The following is a 20,000-nucleotide window of genomic DNA, read 5'->3' on the forward strand; positions in this document are numbered from 1 at the left end:
TTCCAGGAAGCGCTGGGCCTGGGAGTTTGTACTCGAGTTGTTTTCCCAGTGAATGGTAGGGTAATTGAAATCACACAATATCAGGGTGTTTGGTAGGACCTTCATGTTTTCCAGTGTCTCCAGAAAGGTGGAGTGGTGGTTCTGGGTCATGGAGGGTGATCTGTAGCAGGCCACAATTTGCATTGCAGATTTGCCCAAAGTTAGTTGCACATGGGTGATCTCAGAGGTATCATGTTGCACCACTTCCCTGGAGGTGTAGGTATCCTTGATGAATATGGATACACCCCCTCCTTTTGTGTTTCGGTCCGTGTTCTGTGGCCATAACGTGTGGTATGAGTTGTAGCCCAGTAGTGCTGGGCTGCTCTCTGGAGCCTTGAACCAGGTTTCAGTTACTGCACAGATGCTGACATTCTCCATACTGAGGAGTGCTTTGAACGTGTGCATTTTGAGATTTAAACTCCTGGCTTTGAGTAGCATAACCCTCAGTTTTTTGTTACTTGTGTTGTTTATGGAGGTGGGTTTGACTTTTGAGGCTTGTCTAAAAAAGGCACTGTGGGGGCAACAGGAGCCTTGGCCAGTATTCGAGAGCCTAGGGGTGACAAGTGCAAGCCGTCTCTTGTGAAGCAATGCGGCCTGTCAAGCATGTCATCCCAGGCTGACAGACACTGGATCCCCTTTGAATGACACCAGAAGCTTAGCCAATTGTTGAAATTGATATTTTTTTCTTTATGCTGAGGTATCATTTTTGGTGAGGGCAGGATGCTACTCAGGGTCAGGGTCATACCAGACAGGGCTACATGATCAGAGAGCTCTTCCATGTGTCTTTTCATGTAGTCCAGGGAGGTACGTCTCAGGTCATTCACACCAACATGAACAATGAGAGTCATATTTGTACTTGTTCTGGAGTGACCTCAGTGCTTGTGTTATGTGGCGGATTCTGGCTCCCAACAGGCAGCTAACAGTAATCTTCTGCTTGTCCAGCCTAGTGAGTGGGAGGTCAGTGTGCCTGACTATAGCGTCACTTATTACTAGTGTGTTAGGTATGTTATTTCACCTTAAGGGCTGTGATTGTGTGGCACATTGATTTTGTGTTTTATGTGTTGTCTGGCTTGTGACGGGAGGTGCAGGTTGTTTGGGTGTCTGCTTTGGAGGTCTCTGATGCTTTTGCAGGTTTTTATTTAGAGCCTCCAAGTATGATTTTGTGTATTTATGTGTATTTTTTGCCAGTACTGTTTTAGTAGGTCTGTGTGCGGCTGGAGGTGTGGTGTAAGTGTTAAACTTCTCCTCTTGACTGTCTGTTCAATTCTTGGGTGGAGACAGCTTAGCTTCCAGTTTGGCTGTATAATTGCAACTCTAGCATATGTTAGTGTTTTGTGGTAGGAGGAGAGGGTTGTCTGTGTACATGAGGCAGTTGTAACATTGCCTTAGGATAACCAGATTCACCAGCTGGACTGAAGAGTACACCTGAAATTGCCCTTTGGTCATGCCTGAATAGTAGGGTGAGTTGCTTAGTCGCTTGGTTGGTGAGGGGTGAATAAAGAGCCTTGCCCTGCTGGGGAATCAGTGTCAGGGTATATTAGTACTTGCTATTAGGTCTGAGCAAGTGCTGGGCTGTAAGTTGCTTTCTGAGTGCTTAGGTTGAGAGTTAGACTAGTTTCAAGGGAAAAACTGAAGAGGGGACTTGGTGGAGCCATAGCTAACTGGCGCTGCTCAGTGCGCAAAACAATAAATACGTGGTTTTTATAGTAGGGAAATAAAAGAGATAGAAATTAGCCCAAAATGGCCAATAAACTAGTAATGTCTGGGCTAAAACCACTCCTCCAGGGATAGATAGGTTGCTCGAAGCTCCCCTCTCTCACAGGTGAACAGAGAAACTTCCTTCTATCCAAGAGGTATGGGCAACTCAGAAACTAGTATCACAGCCCTGAATTCAGCACTAGCCTGAAAACTGGACTATACTAGCTTAGAAAGGCAGAAAACAAGGAATCTTGTTTTTGTTTTTTTGAAAAGATAAGGTAAAAAAACAGTAAGAATTTCACTTAAAACAGCTTTAAAGGACTACAAACAATAAGAAAAGGGTATCACACTTTAGTGTGTAGCCTACAACAGTTAAACAAATTATTTAAACGAGTTTTTAAAAGTGCAGACAGTCAAATAAGTGCAATATGTGAAAAAACAAGCTTTTAAATCACAATAAACACTGGAAAACCTGTGTTTAGGTGGAAAACAGTTAAGTACAGCAAGAAAGTACAGAAAACTGATACTTAATCACTCCAAAGTCTCTCTTCAAAGCTAGAAGGCTTGTATCAGTTTAAGGCTTATATATATATATATATATATATATATATATATATATATATATATATATATATGTGTATATATACATATATCTATATAAATATATATATATATATATATATATATATATATATATATATGGATCTACTTTGATCCAGCGAATTTATATTTCATTGAATTGTAAATTTGCGACCTCACTTACGAGAAAGTGTTTTTCAAAATTGCACTTTCGCGTGAAAAAATAAAATAAAACCTAAATCAACACCCCCCACTCACTTTAATATTCTCATTATAAAAACGCACTACAGTGGGGAAAAGGGAATATTCCCTTATCCCCACTGTACCACGATCTCAGCAATAGTTTGCTTAGTTGTACATCAATACTAAACATTGATGTACAACTAAAATGACATGTAAACTGCATGTTTTTATTTCTTTTCTGTTTTGTTTTTACTTTTTATTTCTGTTTTTAAATGAAAGTGCATTTTCGAAAAAATGCACTTTTGCGTGAGTATATATATATATATATATATATATATATATATATATATATATATATATATATATATATGGATTCAGTAGACAATCTTGAAATACGGAAATGTCGAATTTCAGTATTTCGAGACTTCTTCTTCTTTCAGCTTTTCCCGGTTAGGGGTCGCCACAGCGGATCATCTGTTTCCATTTCTTCCTATCCTCTGCATCTTCATCTGTCACACCAACCACCTGCATGTCCTCTCACCACATCCATAAACCTTATCTTAGGTCTTCCTCTTTTCCTGTTTTACCTGGCAGCTTCATCCTTAGCATTCTTTTCCCAATATACCTAGCATCTCTCCTCAGCACATGTCCAAACCAACGCAATCTCGCCTCTCTGGCTTTGCCTCCAAACCGTCCAACCTGTGATGACTCTCTAATACACATTCCTAATCCTGTCTACCCTCGTCACACCCAGTGCAAATCTTAACATCTTTAACTCTGCCACATCCAGCTGTGACTCCTGCCTTTTTGTCAATGCCACTGTCTCTAACCGATATAACAATTCTCACTACCCTTTTGTAGACCTTCGCTTTCACTCTTACTGGTACTCGTCTGTCACAAATCATTCCTGACACTCTTCCCCACTCACTCTACCCTGCCTGTACTCTCTTCTTCACCTCTCTTCCACACTCGCCATTACTCTGAACTGTTGATCCCATGTATTTAAACTCATCCACCTTCGCCAACTCTACTCCCTGCATCCTCACCATTCCTCTATCCTCCCTTTCATTCACACACATATATTCTGTCTTAGTCCGGCTGACCTTCATTCCTCTCCTCTCTAGAGCATATCTCCACCTCTTCAGGGTCTCCTCAACCCATTCTCTACTCTCACTATTTATCACAATGTCATCTGCTAACATCATAGTCCACGGGGACTCCTGTCTGATCTCGTTTGTCAACCTGTCCACCACCAGTGCAAATAAGAAAGGGCTCAGAGCTGATCCTTGATGTAATCCAACCTCCACTTTAAACGCATCTGTCACTCCCACTGCAGATCTCACCACTGTCACACTACCCTCATACATATCCTGTACCACTCTTACATACTTCTCTGCCACTCCCGACTTCCTCATACAATACCACAATCCCTCTCTAGGCACCCTGTCATATGCTTTCTCTAAGTCCACAAAGACACAATGCAACACCTTCTGACCTTCTCTGTACTTCTCCATCAACACTCTTAGAGCAAACATCGCATCTGTAGTGCTCTTTCCTGGCATGAAACCATACTGCTGATCACTAATCATCACCTCCCTTCTTAACCTTGCTTCCACTACTCTTTCCCATAACTTCATGCTGTGACTCATCAGTTTAATCCCTGTGTAGTTACTACAGCTCTGCATATCACCCTTATTCTTAAAAATCGGTGCCAAAACACTTTTTCTGCACTCTTCAGGCATCCTCTCACTTTCCAAGATTTCATTAAACAATCTGGTTAGAAGCTCCACTGCCATTTCTCCTAAACACCTCCAAGCTTCCACAGGTATGTCATCTGGACCAACAGCCTTTCCATTCTTCATCCTCTTCATAGCTATCTTTACTTCTGCCTTGCTAATCCATTGCACTTCATGATTCACTATCCCCACATCATCCAGCCTTCTCTCCCTCTCATTCCCTTCATTCATCAGCCCCTCAACGTACTCCTTCCATCTGTTCAACACATTCTCCTCGCTAGTGAGTATGTTTCCCTCATTATCCTTTATCACCCTTATTTGCTGCACATCTTTTCTAGCTGGGTCCCTCTGTCTAGCCAATCGGTACAGGTATTTTTCTCCCTCCTTAGTGTACAACCTTTCATACAACTCTCTATATGCCTTATCCTTAGCCTTCACCACCTCTCTCTTTATCATGCACCTCATCGCCTTATACTTCTGTCTACCTTCTTCATCTCTCTGACAATCCCACTTCTTCTTTGCCATCCTCTTTCTCCTTATACTCTCCTGTACTTATTCATTCCACCACCAGGTCTCCTTGTCCTCCTTCCTCTGTCCAGATGGCACACCAAGCACCTTTATAGCCATCCCTTACTAGCTCTGCTGTAGTTACCCAGCTATTCAGAAACACTTTACTGCCACCCAGTGCCTGTCTTAACTCTTCCCTGAACTCCACCTCACAATCACTCTTTTTCAGTTTCCACCATTTGATCCTTGGTGCTGCCCTCACACTCCTCCTCCTCTTATTAATCACCTACATCATTCTACAGACCACCATTCTATGCTGCCTAAGTACACTTTCCCCCATCACCACTTTACAGTCTCCAATCTCCTTCAAACTGGCCCTCCTGCATAAGATATAATCCACCTGTGTGCATCTCCCGCCACTCTTGTATGTCACCCTATGCTCCTCCCTCCTGTTAAAATACGTATTCACCACAGCCATGTCCATTTTTGCAAAATCCACTACCATCTGACCTTCTCCATTCCTTTCCTTAACACCATCCCTACCTATCACTTCCTCATCCCCTCTGTTCCCTTTACCAACATGCCGATTGAAATCTGCTCCGATCACCACTCTCTCACCCTTGGGTACAGTCATCACCACTTCATCCAACTCGCTCCAAACTTTTCTTTCTCATCCATCGCACACCCAACTTGTGGAGCATATGCACTAACAACATTCATTATCACATCATCAATTTCCAGCTTCACAAACATCACTCTATCCGACACTCTTTTCACTTCCAAAACACTCTTGACATACTGTTCCTTCAGGATAACCCCTACCCCATTTCTCCTCCCATCCACACCATGATAGAACAATTTGAACCCACCTCCAATACACCTTGCATTACTTCCCTTCCACCTGCTCTCTTGTACACATAATATATCATCCTTCCTTCTGTCCATCATATTAGCTAGCTCTCTCTCTATACCAGTCATGCTGCCAACATTCAAAGTTCCTATTCTCACTACCACACCCCTAACCCCTCTTCTTCTCCTTCTCCTCCTTCGGCCAACAGTAGCCCAATTTCCACCAGCACCCTGTCAGCTAACAGTGCTGGTCATGCTCGTTGATAACCCGGGCCTCGACAGATCTGGTATGTAAATCTGTATTGGTTTCCGCATATCTCATTTGGCAGATGTTTTATGTTGGATGCCCTTCCTGACGCAACCTTCCCTATTTATCCGGGCTTGGGACTGGCATGAAGAAATGCACTGACTTGTGCATCCCCAGTAGCTGGGTTCGAGACTGAATAGTCAAAATTCCACATACCCGAAAACCCACAACTGCGATAACCACAATCACGCCCACACACACACAAACATACACACACACACACACACACACACACACACACACACACACACACACACATGAGCACACAAACAAACACACATACACCTACCTAACTACTACATATATATATATATATATATATATATATATATATATATATATATATATATATATATATATATATATATATATATACATATATATATATATATATATATATATATATATATATATATACATATATAGAGAGAGAGAGCGAGAGGAAGAGTGATAAATCCACATTTATATCTACATATATGCACACACACACACACACACACACACACACACACACACACACACACACACACACACACACATATATATATATATATATATATATATATATATATATATATAAATATATATATAAATATGCAGAACTATATGATAGCTACAAACACATGCAATCTAAGGATCGTGCTGCTGCCCACTAGAAGTCTAAATCTGAAAATGCACTCAATGGAAATATTCTTTAAAATGGGGAACAATGACATCTGTGCTGTAAGAGAGACCTGGTTAAAGGCAGCAGGGTGCACCCCTGCACTACCAGCCTATGACTCATTCCACAACATTTGGCTGCAGAACTTGGACTGAAGTGCCAAAGGTGATGGTATTTCCATATTCCTTAAGGATGCACACACCTCCAGAGTGGAAGAACAACATTATGCATTATAGATCCTGCAGGTGTAGGTAACATTGGGTAAGACAGTGGTTCAGGTTGTAGCCTGCTATACGTCTCCAAACATGTCCCAAGACTCACACTCCATGTCCCTAAACACCCTGGAGAATATTAGTGTCCCACATAACACTCCCATACTGGCTGAATCCAACTACCTCACCATTACCTGGGAAAGGTATTCATGTACCGGTGCACATGCCCATCACATCAACCTCATCCTTACTAACATGGGTGACTGTTGCTGTACACCAATAGTCAACTCATCCCTTGTTATATCTTAACAGAAATTAATCACCTTTGGAAATCCACAACCCTCCCCCACACCCTCCACTGTTAGACACCATGAAAAGCCTGTCCAAAGCTAACTATGGCCTCATAACAACAGAGGTGGCTAACCTCACAGCAGCCATGCAAATGGAGACTAGTTACATGACTGCTGAATCAAACAACAATGCACTATGAACACATACACAAATGCAAGGATACCGCCATATCCAATAGAACCAGGACCCTTACCTCCAAAAAAAAAATGAAGCCAATTTGGTGGTCCCTAGCCATAAAGAAACTGTACAACAGAAGGAGGGGACTGGTATGGAATAAGGTGAAGTCCCAAGACTGAATAAAAACCCTTATCAGCCTCAATTAAAAGCTGAGAAACCTCATCAAATACTACAAAGTTAGTTGTGAAAATAGAATTGCAGCAGATAGTAAAGACAACCACAAGGCCTCATACAGTTATGCAAAGAATCTCCATGGCAATACCAAGATTTGTTCTGAGCTACTAGACAATGGTACCGCCTAGATTGAGCCAACAAATATTGCCAATATACTGACTGACATATTGAGTGCAAACTTTATCCCTCTCTCCCCTCTCTAAGGACCAATCACAATACCAGTACACTGCCAGGCACCCAGTATTACTGCTACACAGGTTAAAACACCACTGCCCAAGGCCAAGAATACAGCCTCTATGGGGATTGACAATATCCCTGGCTGTGTTCTACATGAACTACAGAGTGACCTGGCACCTCACCTGTGTGCCCTGTACAAGCACAGCCTCACCTCAGGCTTTGTCCCTACTGAATTGTGCACTTCTACAGTCACCCCTCTCCACAAACAAGCTGCGACTACAGACCCTGGGAAATACCACCCCAACTGCCTGACAAGTCTGTTATGCAAAGTTATGGAATGTATTATCATGCACCTATTAAACAGGGATATGGGAATCTGCAGACTCAGGATCCCACACAGTTTACTGTTGTGAAGGGTAGGTCATACCTGCTCAATCAACTTGGTCAACTTCTTGCCGTCAGTCACCTGAGCTGTGGATGAAGGCAAGGTGGCACATACAGCCTAGCTTGAGCTGGCCAAAGCCTTTGATAACAGTTCCCACTCAGGAATCATGCAAAAACTCACTAAGCTAGGCATCAACCCCTATATCACTAGTTGGGCTGCAAACTGAGTCACAGATAGGACTCACAGTGTGGAAATAGCTGACTCCAAGTCAGACTGTTGAGCAGTCATAAGTGGAGTCCCACAGGGTTCTGTCCTGGGACCTCTCATGTTTGGTATCAATTCCTCTCTGAAGTCCATGCCAACATGAAGGGGCTCTGGCTAACAAAGTTTGCAGACAATTGCAAGTTGGGAGCTATTATTAACTACCCAAGTGACGTTGGCATCCTAATGAAAGGTCTCACTGATACCAATGTCTGGTGTCACAGCCATGGCCTTGAGCTCAATGCCGGAAAATGTGTTGTCATTCCCTGGGTGGAAAACCCTGTTCCCATGATTTACCACATTGATGGTAGTGCCCTGAACAAAGAAGGAGTTATAAGAGATCTGGGTACACAGGTTGAAAGCAATGTCTCTTAACCACCACATTGCCACTGTGGTCACAACGTCCTTCTGTGTGACACATCTCAGTACTAACACATTCGTATTCAGGAAGGAAGAGGTCACTGTCCTCCTTTACTCTTCTTGACAGAGTGACACAGTTTGTTTCAGCATACATATTCTGATGGATGTGAGGTAGGTAAATGAAATGTATGTCCTCATCTTCTGACAACAATCATATTACAGTGATTTACCAGAGAAATGATAATCTGTAAAGTAGACCAGAAATATGAGCAATAAACCTGGACAACCTGAAACAATCCAGCCAGTTGAAAGGTATTTTCAGAACCCCATTCTGCAATGAACCTGGACCAAGGCTGACAAAGTGGTGGATGGAAGCCATGAAAATGGGGATGTATCTGAAGTAGAGGCATAGGTAAGCTAACACAGCTGCTGTAGTAACACCTTCCTGTGTGTTCTAACATATATTTACTGAAATAGCACAAGTAATTGAATTAGGACATCTGCTATGGGTAACTACACGTGTATTTGCAAATATATCAGGCACTACAGGGATGTAAAAGCAGTGACAAATATACACCAGTGTGAAAGTGCATACCCACAGCCAACATCACCACAGTCACTGTCAAATACCAGTAAGTCAAGTGAACAGTAGAGTATACGGACTGTGTGAACAAATACATCATTGTTTGCCACTCACACACTAGCCCTACATATAGAGCCCCAATTGTCAGTGTAGTCTGAATCCTGACCTTGGAACAGAACATGTCTCAGTCTGCCCCTACAAACACATACAGCCAATAGATCAGCGGAAACTGGAGCAGCATGCACAGTGAGATAAAGAAGGAGCCATAACGGTTACATCCAGCCCCCTCCATACACATCCCAAATAACATGTACACATGACATATGTACACAGTCCTGACAGTCTGTTAACAATGGCCAGACATACACAGGCCTCTCACATGTACAGTTCACCTCAGAATGCACAGGCTCAGGACTCATATCTAAGGCCTCTTCCCTGAAATGTCTGTGGGTCTACTACATCACTGGGATAGTAGCAGGAATGAAGTCAAGAAATAATGATAATAAATACATCTGCACCTGATTGAAATCTGGACAAAGCCTGACATTTGGGGACATTGGTCCCAAACACAGGGGTAGACTGGACATACTGCTGTCACACTGAGATGGTTGCAGATGTCACTGGGCCCTACAGTTGAGAGCAATGTAGGGACAGAACTTTGTCAGACTGAAACCCATGCAGAAGTAGCATGTGCAGACAAACACTGTTAAACTAGCAGTTTTCCAAACATGTAACAGCAGTACTTACATTCTGCCCCTAACTCCTGAACATTCTCCTCCATTTAGTTGGCTTGTCTCCACAAGTCTTGTTGTAAGAAGTAGCACCTCACACATCTCCAGGATGTCTTCCTCACAAGTAAGGGAACGGGCCAACACCCACATGGAGAACTCATTTATAGGAGTGTGTTTCCATGACATTGGCCATTGGAAGAACTACACTGCTGCTCTGCATGTAATTAGCAAGTGGGGAACCCCGATAGGTGTACAAGCCATCACCTGGTCATGAGCATCACCTACAAAAGCCATGCTGCCACCTATTCAAACCAGCTCTATCCCTGTAGTGCACAGGGAGAGAGAGAGAGAGAGAAATAACAAATGAGACATAAAGTGGAAAAGAGAAAAAAAAAAAAGGTAAGGGGAACATGTAAGCATGTAACTGAATGTAGTACTTGTTCTGTAATAATGGGAAATATGATTTGGAAGAATATATGTTCCAACAAGGCTTGCTGTACTAATGTCCTGCTAAACAGCTGCTATGGCCATAGCATCTGGACCTCTCTGCAGTGGGAGAGATCACAGACATTCCTCTCAACTGTACAGATCTTCACAGAATGTCCACATTTTACCATCATATTTTTTGTCTGTTCCTCCTGAAATCTGTACTTTTCTGGCAAATAGCTGAGGACTGAAGTCATCAAGTAATGACAAACACTTGAGTTTAAGACTCCACATCCTTAAGCATATTCACCGTAATGCAAAATGTTATCATTCTACAAACTTCCTAAGTTTGTAAAAGGAATATTTAAAAAAACAAAAACAAATAATCTCCGTGGTATCCCCGAAGTCTCAAAACAACCCACTAAACAAGTGTAGTGGTTCCAAAAACAAAACAGTGTAAGAAACTTCTCTGTGTGGAAGATTCTGAGTCCATATATCTCTAGTTAATCGTTGTGTATTAATCAGATCAGAGAAAAGTAGTAGAAGTAGTGAACTTAAACTCGTCTTAAGTCAAAAAATATATATATAATTGTACAGAATTACTAAGTATTCAAAAATAATCCAAGCAAGGCAGGCAGTCTGTTTCCAGTCGAAAATCCTTTATTAAGTACACAAACAAGCAACCCAAGTAAAGCAAAAATAGAGTAGTAATTTCCTTAAAAGCTTTCAAAAAATATATATACTTTTTATCAGGCAACTCACCACTGATCTATTCAGAAAACCAATGAGGGTTAACTTACTACTCCACAGTAAAAGTCTACATCCTATAAAAAATATAATGTAGTGATGTCCCAAGGCTATAGATTAGCTAGAATTACCACAGAGTTGGAACCATTTTTGAGCAACCTGAGCAACTTAGAGAATGATTTTCTAGTGAGAGGCTATGAAATTCAGATGTTAAAAAAAATCCTGGAACCCATTATAGAACTGAAAAGAACTGAAGCACCTTCACTCAACCTCCCCAGTAGGAGAATGTTAAGAAATTCCACAGAGAATAACAAATGCAAAAATAGCTGCATCCTGACATATACTTTGGATTATCACGGTACCAAAAATGTTATTGAAGAAAACTGGGACATTGTCACAGGAAACCCTTTTCTGATTAACATCTTATGTGAAGCCCCATCCATTGTTTATAGGAAGGCCAGAAACATTAGAAGTTTTGTTGAATTTAAACCTAGACCATATGAGAGAAACACTAAAAGATGTGAAACTAATTGTACATTTTGTATATTTATACAGCAAGGTGATAGTTTTTATTGCCCTTATTTAAAGAAAATCATTAAGACCAGTGCAGGGGGTGACTATAGCACTAAAAAAGTAATTTACAGGGCACAGTGCAATGAATGTGATGCATTCTATGTGGGCAAGACTGTAAATAAACTCAAGCGTAGGATTTCATGTCATCTGTCAGAAATCCGCCCTGGATGTAAAAATAATCTACTAGCCAAACACTTTTCTCTTCATAAAAGACACACACGTTTTAAGTTACAGATCCTGGATCGCATAGACATGGGTGATCTTGAAGGAGACATCCCAAATATTCTGGAGAAACATGAACTTGTGGCAATTAAAGCTGAACTCTTTTAGGAAGCCTGGAGAAAACTACTACTGTTCAATGAAAAGTGCACTGGAACTTAGAAAATTGCCACATTGTTTACATGACTAATTTTATTTTATTTTATTCTAGCAGTTGGTTTTAAATACCATTTTAAATCAGCTGTAATTTAAGTGTATATTTTATTTCAATCATCATAAATTTTTTCTTATTTTCTTTTCTGGTTCTCTTTTTTCCACTTTATTCAAAATGATGTGTAATAACAATACTAATTATACAATTATATATATTTTTATAGATAGCTTTTAAGGTTTTTGTACACAGACCTGAAGAAGTCTAGAAGGACGAAAGCGATCTTTGTTAACAATAGGTTATAAAAATAGAATATGATTTTTGCAATTGATTTTTTTACATGCAAAGTGTATATGTATATATTTATATATATTTTTTGATTGCCAAATGAACTAAAGGTTGATATATTTCCAGCCATGTAGTATATTGTGTTGGATAAAATCACAAACTAAATGTTGTTCTTCTTTTGGCTTTTCCCGGTTAGGGGTCGCCACAGTGGAACTCTGGCCCTCTAATGATTGGCAGTAGATTTTTACGGTGCTGAGGTGCCAGTTCGATGCCCAACCTTCAACGAAGGCACACCCTACGCATGTCTTTCGAATGCCACTCGACCGTGAGGAGGACATGTAGACTCCACACAGAACAGACTAAATAATCTACTTAATAATCTGGTTAAATAAGAGGTACCACATCATTAGAAATTTTATTTAAAGTACATAAGGGTTACATTATTATGACAGCTACTAAGTAGGGCAGGACCAACTCGAATGTCACACTGATGGGGGTAGGGATGTGAATTTAACATGTGTACCAATAACACGTTGTTTTACAGCACAATAAGCCACTCCTTTGCCTGATAAAAAGTATATATATATATATATATATATATATATATATATATATATATATATATATTTAGAAAGCTTGTGAGGAAACTATTAGTCTATTTTTGTTTTACTTGGATCGCGTGTCTGTGAACTTAATAAAGGATTTTCGACTGGAAACAGACTGCCTGCCTTGTCTGAATTATTTTTGAATACTTATTAATTCTGTACAATTATATATTTTTTATTATTTTTTTTTTACTTAAAACGAGTTTAAGTTTGCTTCTTCTACTACTTTTGTCTAATCTGATTAATATACAGTGATTAACTAGAGATATATGGACTGAAAATCTTCCAGAAGTTTCTTACACTAACAGGAATATTTAAAGTCTGTCCCTATTTCTCCCCCCATAATTTTAGGCTTTGTCTAGATGTGATGCTCTGAGAGGTTGTGAGGTGGGATCGCAGCTCAGGAGCCTGACTCACCTGGGAAAGGACAGCTCATATATGACAACCGCAGGGGTGTCGGCCAAACAGTTGTGACTGCCACTGCTAGGCCATTTAATGGGATGTTGTCCATATTCATGTTACCTGTAAATATGAGTATGATATATGTTTGCCTTATAAAACTAAGAGACCTGTAGAGGGCATGTGCATAGTAAAGTACTGTTGTAGACATGTGTGTTGAACTGCATGTGATATATTGAATTAATAACATTCAACTGTACAGTGTTCTGCTGGACAATAAGCACATTTATGGCTAATATCTGTAGTCACATACACATATACCTGTGTTATGTCACCCAAACCAGTGGCAGGTCTGTGAAGAATGGCATTGCAACATAATAGCCTACTTATGACTGCTGGACATCTTCCAGGTTATCACAGTGATGTCAAAGCCTACTGTGCAATCAATGTACTAATGTATGGTGCAGATATATTAATACAGTATCAATACTGATGTCCCTTTTGTCACCCATTTATGTGTGCCATTGTCCAAACGTACTGCTGTAACAGGTTGGGAAGTATGATTGAGCAGCAAGACTGTGTGTCATACTAACATACAACAGAAATGTATACCAGGTATGCCCTGAGCACATGTATGTATGTGTATGTTCAGCTGAAAGGCACAAAACTAATCACATGGGTTTCAAGCAGTCAGGTACATAGGTTGTGCATGTTGCACATGTGTAATATTAGTGTCACAACAGACATAAATGTGTACAGCTACTGGCTGTCCCATTGCTTGACACTGATATGGGCACTAGAGTAGGCATGATTATCAGGTATTAATCAGAGAAATGTCCACCTGTGTTATGACCCTCTGTTCATGCCTACCACTACCAGCTATATCAACACCTATATACAGTGGATATCACAAGTGTACACACCCCTGCTGGAATGCCAGGTTTGTGTGCTGTATGACAATCAGGCCACAGAAGATCATTTCATAATGCTTCTCATCTTGAATGTGACCCCTAACCTGTAGAATTCCGTACAATTCCATTGAAATACAATCAAAGGTGTTTCTAGGAAGGTGAGCAACTATTGCCAAGTGAAGATGTGCCATGATGTTAGAGTCCGGACCAAGATGGATGAATGCTGTAACCATCTCAAGCAGTGCATACACAACATATCAGTTTAAGGGTGTGCACACTCATTCAACTGATTTATTGTACTGAGAATTATTTCTATGTTTTCACAGACCAGATTGTTATGTTTCAATTGTATTGTACAGGCTATAGGTCACACTATAGGTGGAAATTGTTATGAAATGAGTTATTGTGGTGTTATGTTCCAATTGCACAAATAAAAGGCAGTGTATCAGGAGTGTGTAGCCTTTATATCCACTGTAGCTATATGGACACAGCAGTACCTGACCTGTATATCCATCCTTATCCAAGGTAGAGTTATCCCCTTTGGTGGACAGCAGTAATACACAAACCACATAATAGGTTGCTACATTGGCTGTACAGGGACACATAGGTGTAGGCAACAACGTTGAAACAGGTCCACCTATATCTGAGTAAGCAGATAAGTTCACAGGTGATGTCCTGTATGGCTGACTATGACTATGAATCGGATATAGCCACACCGCCAAGGACAATTGCAACTGTGTCTCCACATATGTTGTAAGTCTCAGATAAAACAACACAATTTACCCTGTACTGGGGGTAAAGAACACCTCATACACACATGCCATGGATATAGGCAACCTGCATTACACAGGTTAGGTGGGAACATCACCACCCTGTCCACCCTAGTTGTACAAGGGGATATGCACATCAACCACACTCCTCCCCTCAACAATGGTGAGCATGTACATGTTGCCTACTGATGGCAACAACAGCATATCTCCATGGGGAATAATAACATCATTGTCTGCCTCCTACATGAACTCAGTCATGTGCTCACAGCTCCATCACACACCACAGTCAAACACAGACCTGCCACCATCCACACATCATCCACGTGGAAGATGGCCACTGTCAACCCTCTACACAGAAATGAATGGAGAATAGAGGATTATGCAATCAAGTGCCCAACATTGGGGGGAGCAAGATAGCTCAGGGCCAGGAGTGTAATGCAAGCTGCTATGACCATGATAGATTGGAGGGTTATGGTACAGTGTGGATTATTTGCAAGTAATATCCACTGTTGATGTGCATTTTGACAATTGTAAGAGGTCCTCTGACCTTTTTTCCTTGGATTGATGTTCCCCCTGGGGCTATCAGTTCTGTAGATAGTACATCTGAATGTCACCTTTATGCCTTACGCTACATAAGGAGCATTTGGGTGACATTCAGCATACCTTAAAGCAACAGTAGGCTTTGGTAAACTGTCTGGATGTTGGGCTTCCACTGCAGGGAATTTCATCTGTTAAGACTACTGCAGCAGTGAAGACAAGGGGATCTACTGCTATGGTAAGATTTTACACAATCGTACTTTACAGGGAAAAAAACTACTAAATATTTTCTGGATCTCAAAAGCTGCAAAACACTTGGCGAGTGCTGTCAAACAGGTAGTGTAATATAGCTTGTTTCATTTATACTCACCTTTCATACCTGTCAACAGTGTCAAGTTTTTCAGACTATCCAAATTTTTGCTTCTTTTATTTTTGTCTGTTCCTCAAAAAATCTGTTGTTTTCAGACAAACCACTGAGGATTTAAGTCACAAAATAATGCCATCCATTTGAGTTTTAGAGTTCATAACCTTCAGGAAATGGATGCTAATACTGCCTGTATTTTTAGCAAATGAGTTTGTTTGATAAGTTGGGGACACATTACTGGTATGGAGAGCAGGCAGAAACAAATCTTTTATTTCTGCCGCTGTCACATGTTAATCAGTACAGGCAGATTTTACTACCTGGCACTAGACCCAACCTTAACATAAGCAGGGAACGGGGATGCTTAACATTTGCTAAAGATGGGTTGGACGCTACTCTAGGGCTTAACTGGTTTGTCTTTTTCCAAATATCGGAGTGTAATCAGTGCACTCCATGCACTACACTCAACTTAAGAACGTTAATACATGGTGGCATTTTTTTTTGTGTTCTCATAATGGGCAGTTAAGTTCTAGTGTATACTGATGGGAATGGCATTTTCTTTTGTGTTCTCATAATGGGCAGTTACTGACATGAATCACAGTGAAAAACAGAACCACAATAAGTCAGTCTGATGGTGTCATATAAAGACATTAACCCAATGATGTTATTTTCTGCAGATACACAATTTTAAGGCTTTTAGGAACAGATGCTTGTATATAGTAGAGTTACACAGTCATGGCTCAAAGTCCAGCTGTGCACACTTCTTAGGGGACAGGCCACGGTCTGTTAAGTAGCAGTGGGGTAACAGAATGTGTAGATTCCTCAGACCTGGAGCACATTGTCTGTCCAATGCTCTACACATTGATCATCAAGCCGTCACTCACTGACCAACTGAGTCACAGGTTAGAGGGACTACCACCCTTAATCTACTTAATTAAAGTCTCGCTAGAGGTTACATACCTGAAACTTGGAGAATGACCACACTATAGGCCATATTAGTCTCAGTACCATTATCTGTAAAGATATGGAACACATTATTGCTGAACTAATTAACAACCACATAGGTGACTTCCGGACTAGGGCCAGACTCTCCATACCACCGACCATTTCTTTATTGGTATCATTAGCAAACTTCTGCATCTCATTATAAGCCTTTATATCATCCACTGGACTATTAAAAAGCTTACAGATCAAACTCAAATGGTCCATGATGGGGTATCTCCTCTAGACATAGAAGTGTTAGTAGTTCATAGGTTCATAGGCTCATAGATTACTACTAGGCTAATTGCCCTTGTGGGCCATTTTAAGCCTAGCCAATTACCCCATGTGAGAATCAAACCCTGCACCTTGTGTATGTAAGGTAACCACCTTAACCATTACGCCACCCTCCCACCCGCCTTAAAACATTACGCCACCCTCCCACCTCTCACAGGGTTCGGTCTTGGGTTTCCACCAGTTTGGCATCTATTTGATGTAAAATTTGGCATCGAAGTCTATTGATAACCAAGTATGCAGACACTGGTAATTTGGAAGCTGTTGTGAACTTAACCCACAATACCCAAATTCTCTAGCAAGGTTTAGATCAGACCAGCACTCTGTATGTTAATTATTGACCTATTCTAAATGCAACAAAGTGTGACATAATTACCTTCATTAATACCCTTAACCTGTCATCTTATATTGCTGGATTTCCTGTTAAAGTAGACCCCATTATTAGAGACCTGGGTACCTACAATGACTATGAGTTCTCTTTTGATCACTGTGTCTCAAGTATGGTCAGAAAGTCTTTTTACCTCAACCAGCTTATCTATTATACCATCTTTTCTAGGTCCAAGGGTGTCCTTGTTCCTCTTGACTCGTCTCTTAAAGGACCTATTATTAAGTACAGACCTCCTTTAAAATGTACCTCAGCAGCTTGAACAACAAGAAAGCATCCAAAGAGTCTGAAAAATCCCTTATTTAAACCACTTAAGGTACTCTGGAAGGCTAAATTCTCGATCACTCTTTTCGGTCTCTTGCAGGCTCCTGAGTGGTGACCTTTGCCTAGTAGTTTGTGCAATGAAAAACCCCTTTCCTTTTGAATTACTTCACCTTCATAGATCAAACAGCTCAGCTAACAGTGTCTCTAAGAACAGAAATCTCCACTTTAAGAACAATACCTACAGGCATGACCAATTTCTTACCCAAGATATCTTTTCCCTTCTGCATATCAAGTAGAATATCTTTCTGAAAATCTTTAAAGCAAACTCACGAACTAGATGGGTAATGGTAAATTCATGCTTGGAATTAATGCCTACATTCTCTTATCTAGAAGAAACTGGTCTATCTTTATAATTACAAGAGTGATATGGCTAAGCTTCTCAATGGCTGTCCATCGATAGGATACGTATAAACCTATGAACCCACATTCCTATAACCCTCTTGCAACATTCAGACTTCTATGTCTACCATGCACTCTAACAGCCACATTTTCTCAAAAAGAAAAAGTAAACATGCTGCCAGTTTTTTACCCGACTGAGTTTGCCTCTACATTCAATGCCGTCCCCAACATAATCACTCCAGCAGGTGCAGTTGCGCGTTGATGTTCCAGTCGTTATACATCGTGCATATGTGTTGCATCCTCCATTATTCTGGAAAAAATAATAACACTGACAATGCATATGGACACGAGATATGGTAATGTGCAACATTTAACACATGCTTTTGACAGACAAGGAAAGACACCCTTTCAGTAGTTCTGTGCATGCAAACAAGTAAACAGAACATAAACAATAACCAGATTAATGCTCAAGATTTTTTTGTTTTTTTATGCTTTCTTCCCTGTACTTATTTACAGTAGTCTGCATTATGAAATTATGTATATTACTGTTTATTGGCCTTTAATGCTGTCTTAAAGTAGATGTTTTCCTGGTGGCCTTTATAACCCACTTAACATCTGGCAGCAATACCTCACTTCAGTTTAGCACTACCAGTTTTTGGTAGAAAGCATGTGATCAAGAAAATAAAGTAAACCAGTCTGCTACGCTTTCCCATTACAAACTGCAGTCTTCCAATCGAACATATTATCAGACCACAAAAGAGATAGCGTTTGGATATATTCCAGAACAAGACCCTTTCTTCATTCCATCAGAATGCTCATTTAATATTTTCACACTATAAGAACTGTATGAGCTCATACTCTACCTGCTAAATTTTAGCTGCTAGCATCTACATACCAATAACATTCTATCAAAGCTGATATCTAATCATCCAACTCCACCATTAATGTTAATAATTCTACTCAGTGTAGAGGTGTATAATCAGGTATATAATATTGAACCATTGAGATTATATTATCCTCAGTGCAGTGTGGCTGTATATACTCTGTACATGTGACAATTTTTGATATTTACTCCGTTGCGATTGTTATTTTACTCTATATTGTGTGTTATTTTCTTGAATGTATTGTTATTCTCCCTGGGCCTCCACTGTAAATGGGCACACCTAGGCCCAGTGGACCATCCCGGTAAACAAATACAGTAAAAAAAAATAAATAAATAAACAAATAAATAAATACATAAGATAAAACTTTTGCTGTAAAACAAATATGCAGAAAATTATAAAAAGCTTGGTAAATATTAATGTGCATGCTCACCAAACTAAACTAATGCCTTTCGGCTTTTCCCGGTTAGGGGTCGCCACAGTGGAACTCTGGTTCGCTAATAACTGGCAGTGGATTTTTACAGTGCCGAGTTGCCAGCCCGATGTCCAGCCTTCAAAGAAGGCACACCCATTCACACACGTACCTACCTGCATGTCTTTAAATGTCACTCAACTGTAGGGAGGACATGCAGACTCCACACAGAAGGCGCTCCAGTCGAGAATTGAACGAAAGTACCTCTTGCTGTGAGGCAACAATGCTAACCACTGCACCACCGTGGCTACACCAAACATTAGGTGAAAATACATGTGAGCATATTATTTACTTTTTGTAAATTGTTTGCATTTATTTGTCTAAAAATACCTATGCATTTATATTTTGAAAAATGAGCCCCAACAGCTAT

The 20,000-nt window shown here is 40.4% G+C and overlaps 1 protein-coding gene across 1 annotated transcript in view; it reads right to left on the reverse strand.

Annotated features, from left to right (window-relative positions):
- STAB1 (stabilin 1) overlaps positions 1 to 20,000 on the reverse strand; it is a 2,761,215-nt gene that overhangs the window by 1,150,345 nt on the left and 1,590,870 nt on the right. Inside the window, exon 45 of the mRNA XM_044078505.1 lies at positions 18,468 to 18,587. Within this exon, the coding sequence (XP_043934440.1) occupies positions 18,468 to 18,587 (120 nt within the window). The remainder of the gene's footprint in view (positions 1 to 18,467; positions 18,588 to 20,000) is intronic.

This window comes from Protopterus annectens, chromosome 7.part1 (assembly GCF_019279795.1).
Source record: "Protopterus annectens isolate FY-2018-M chromosome 7.part1, PAN1.0, whole genome shotgun sequence".
Lineage (NCBI taxonomy): Eukaryota > Metazoa > Chordata > Ceratodontiformes > Protopteridae > Protopterus > Protopterus annectens.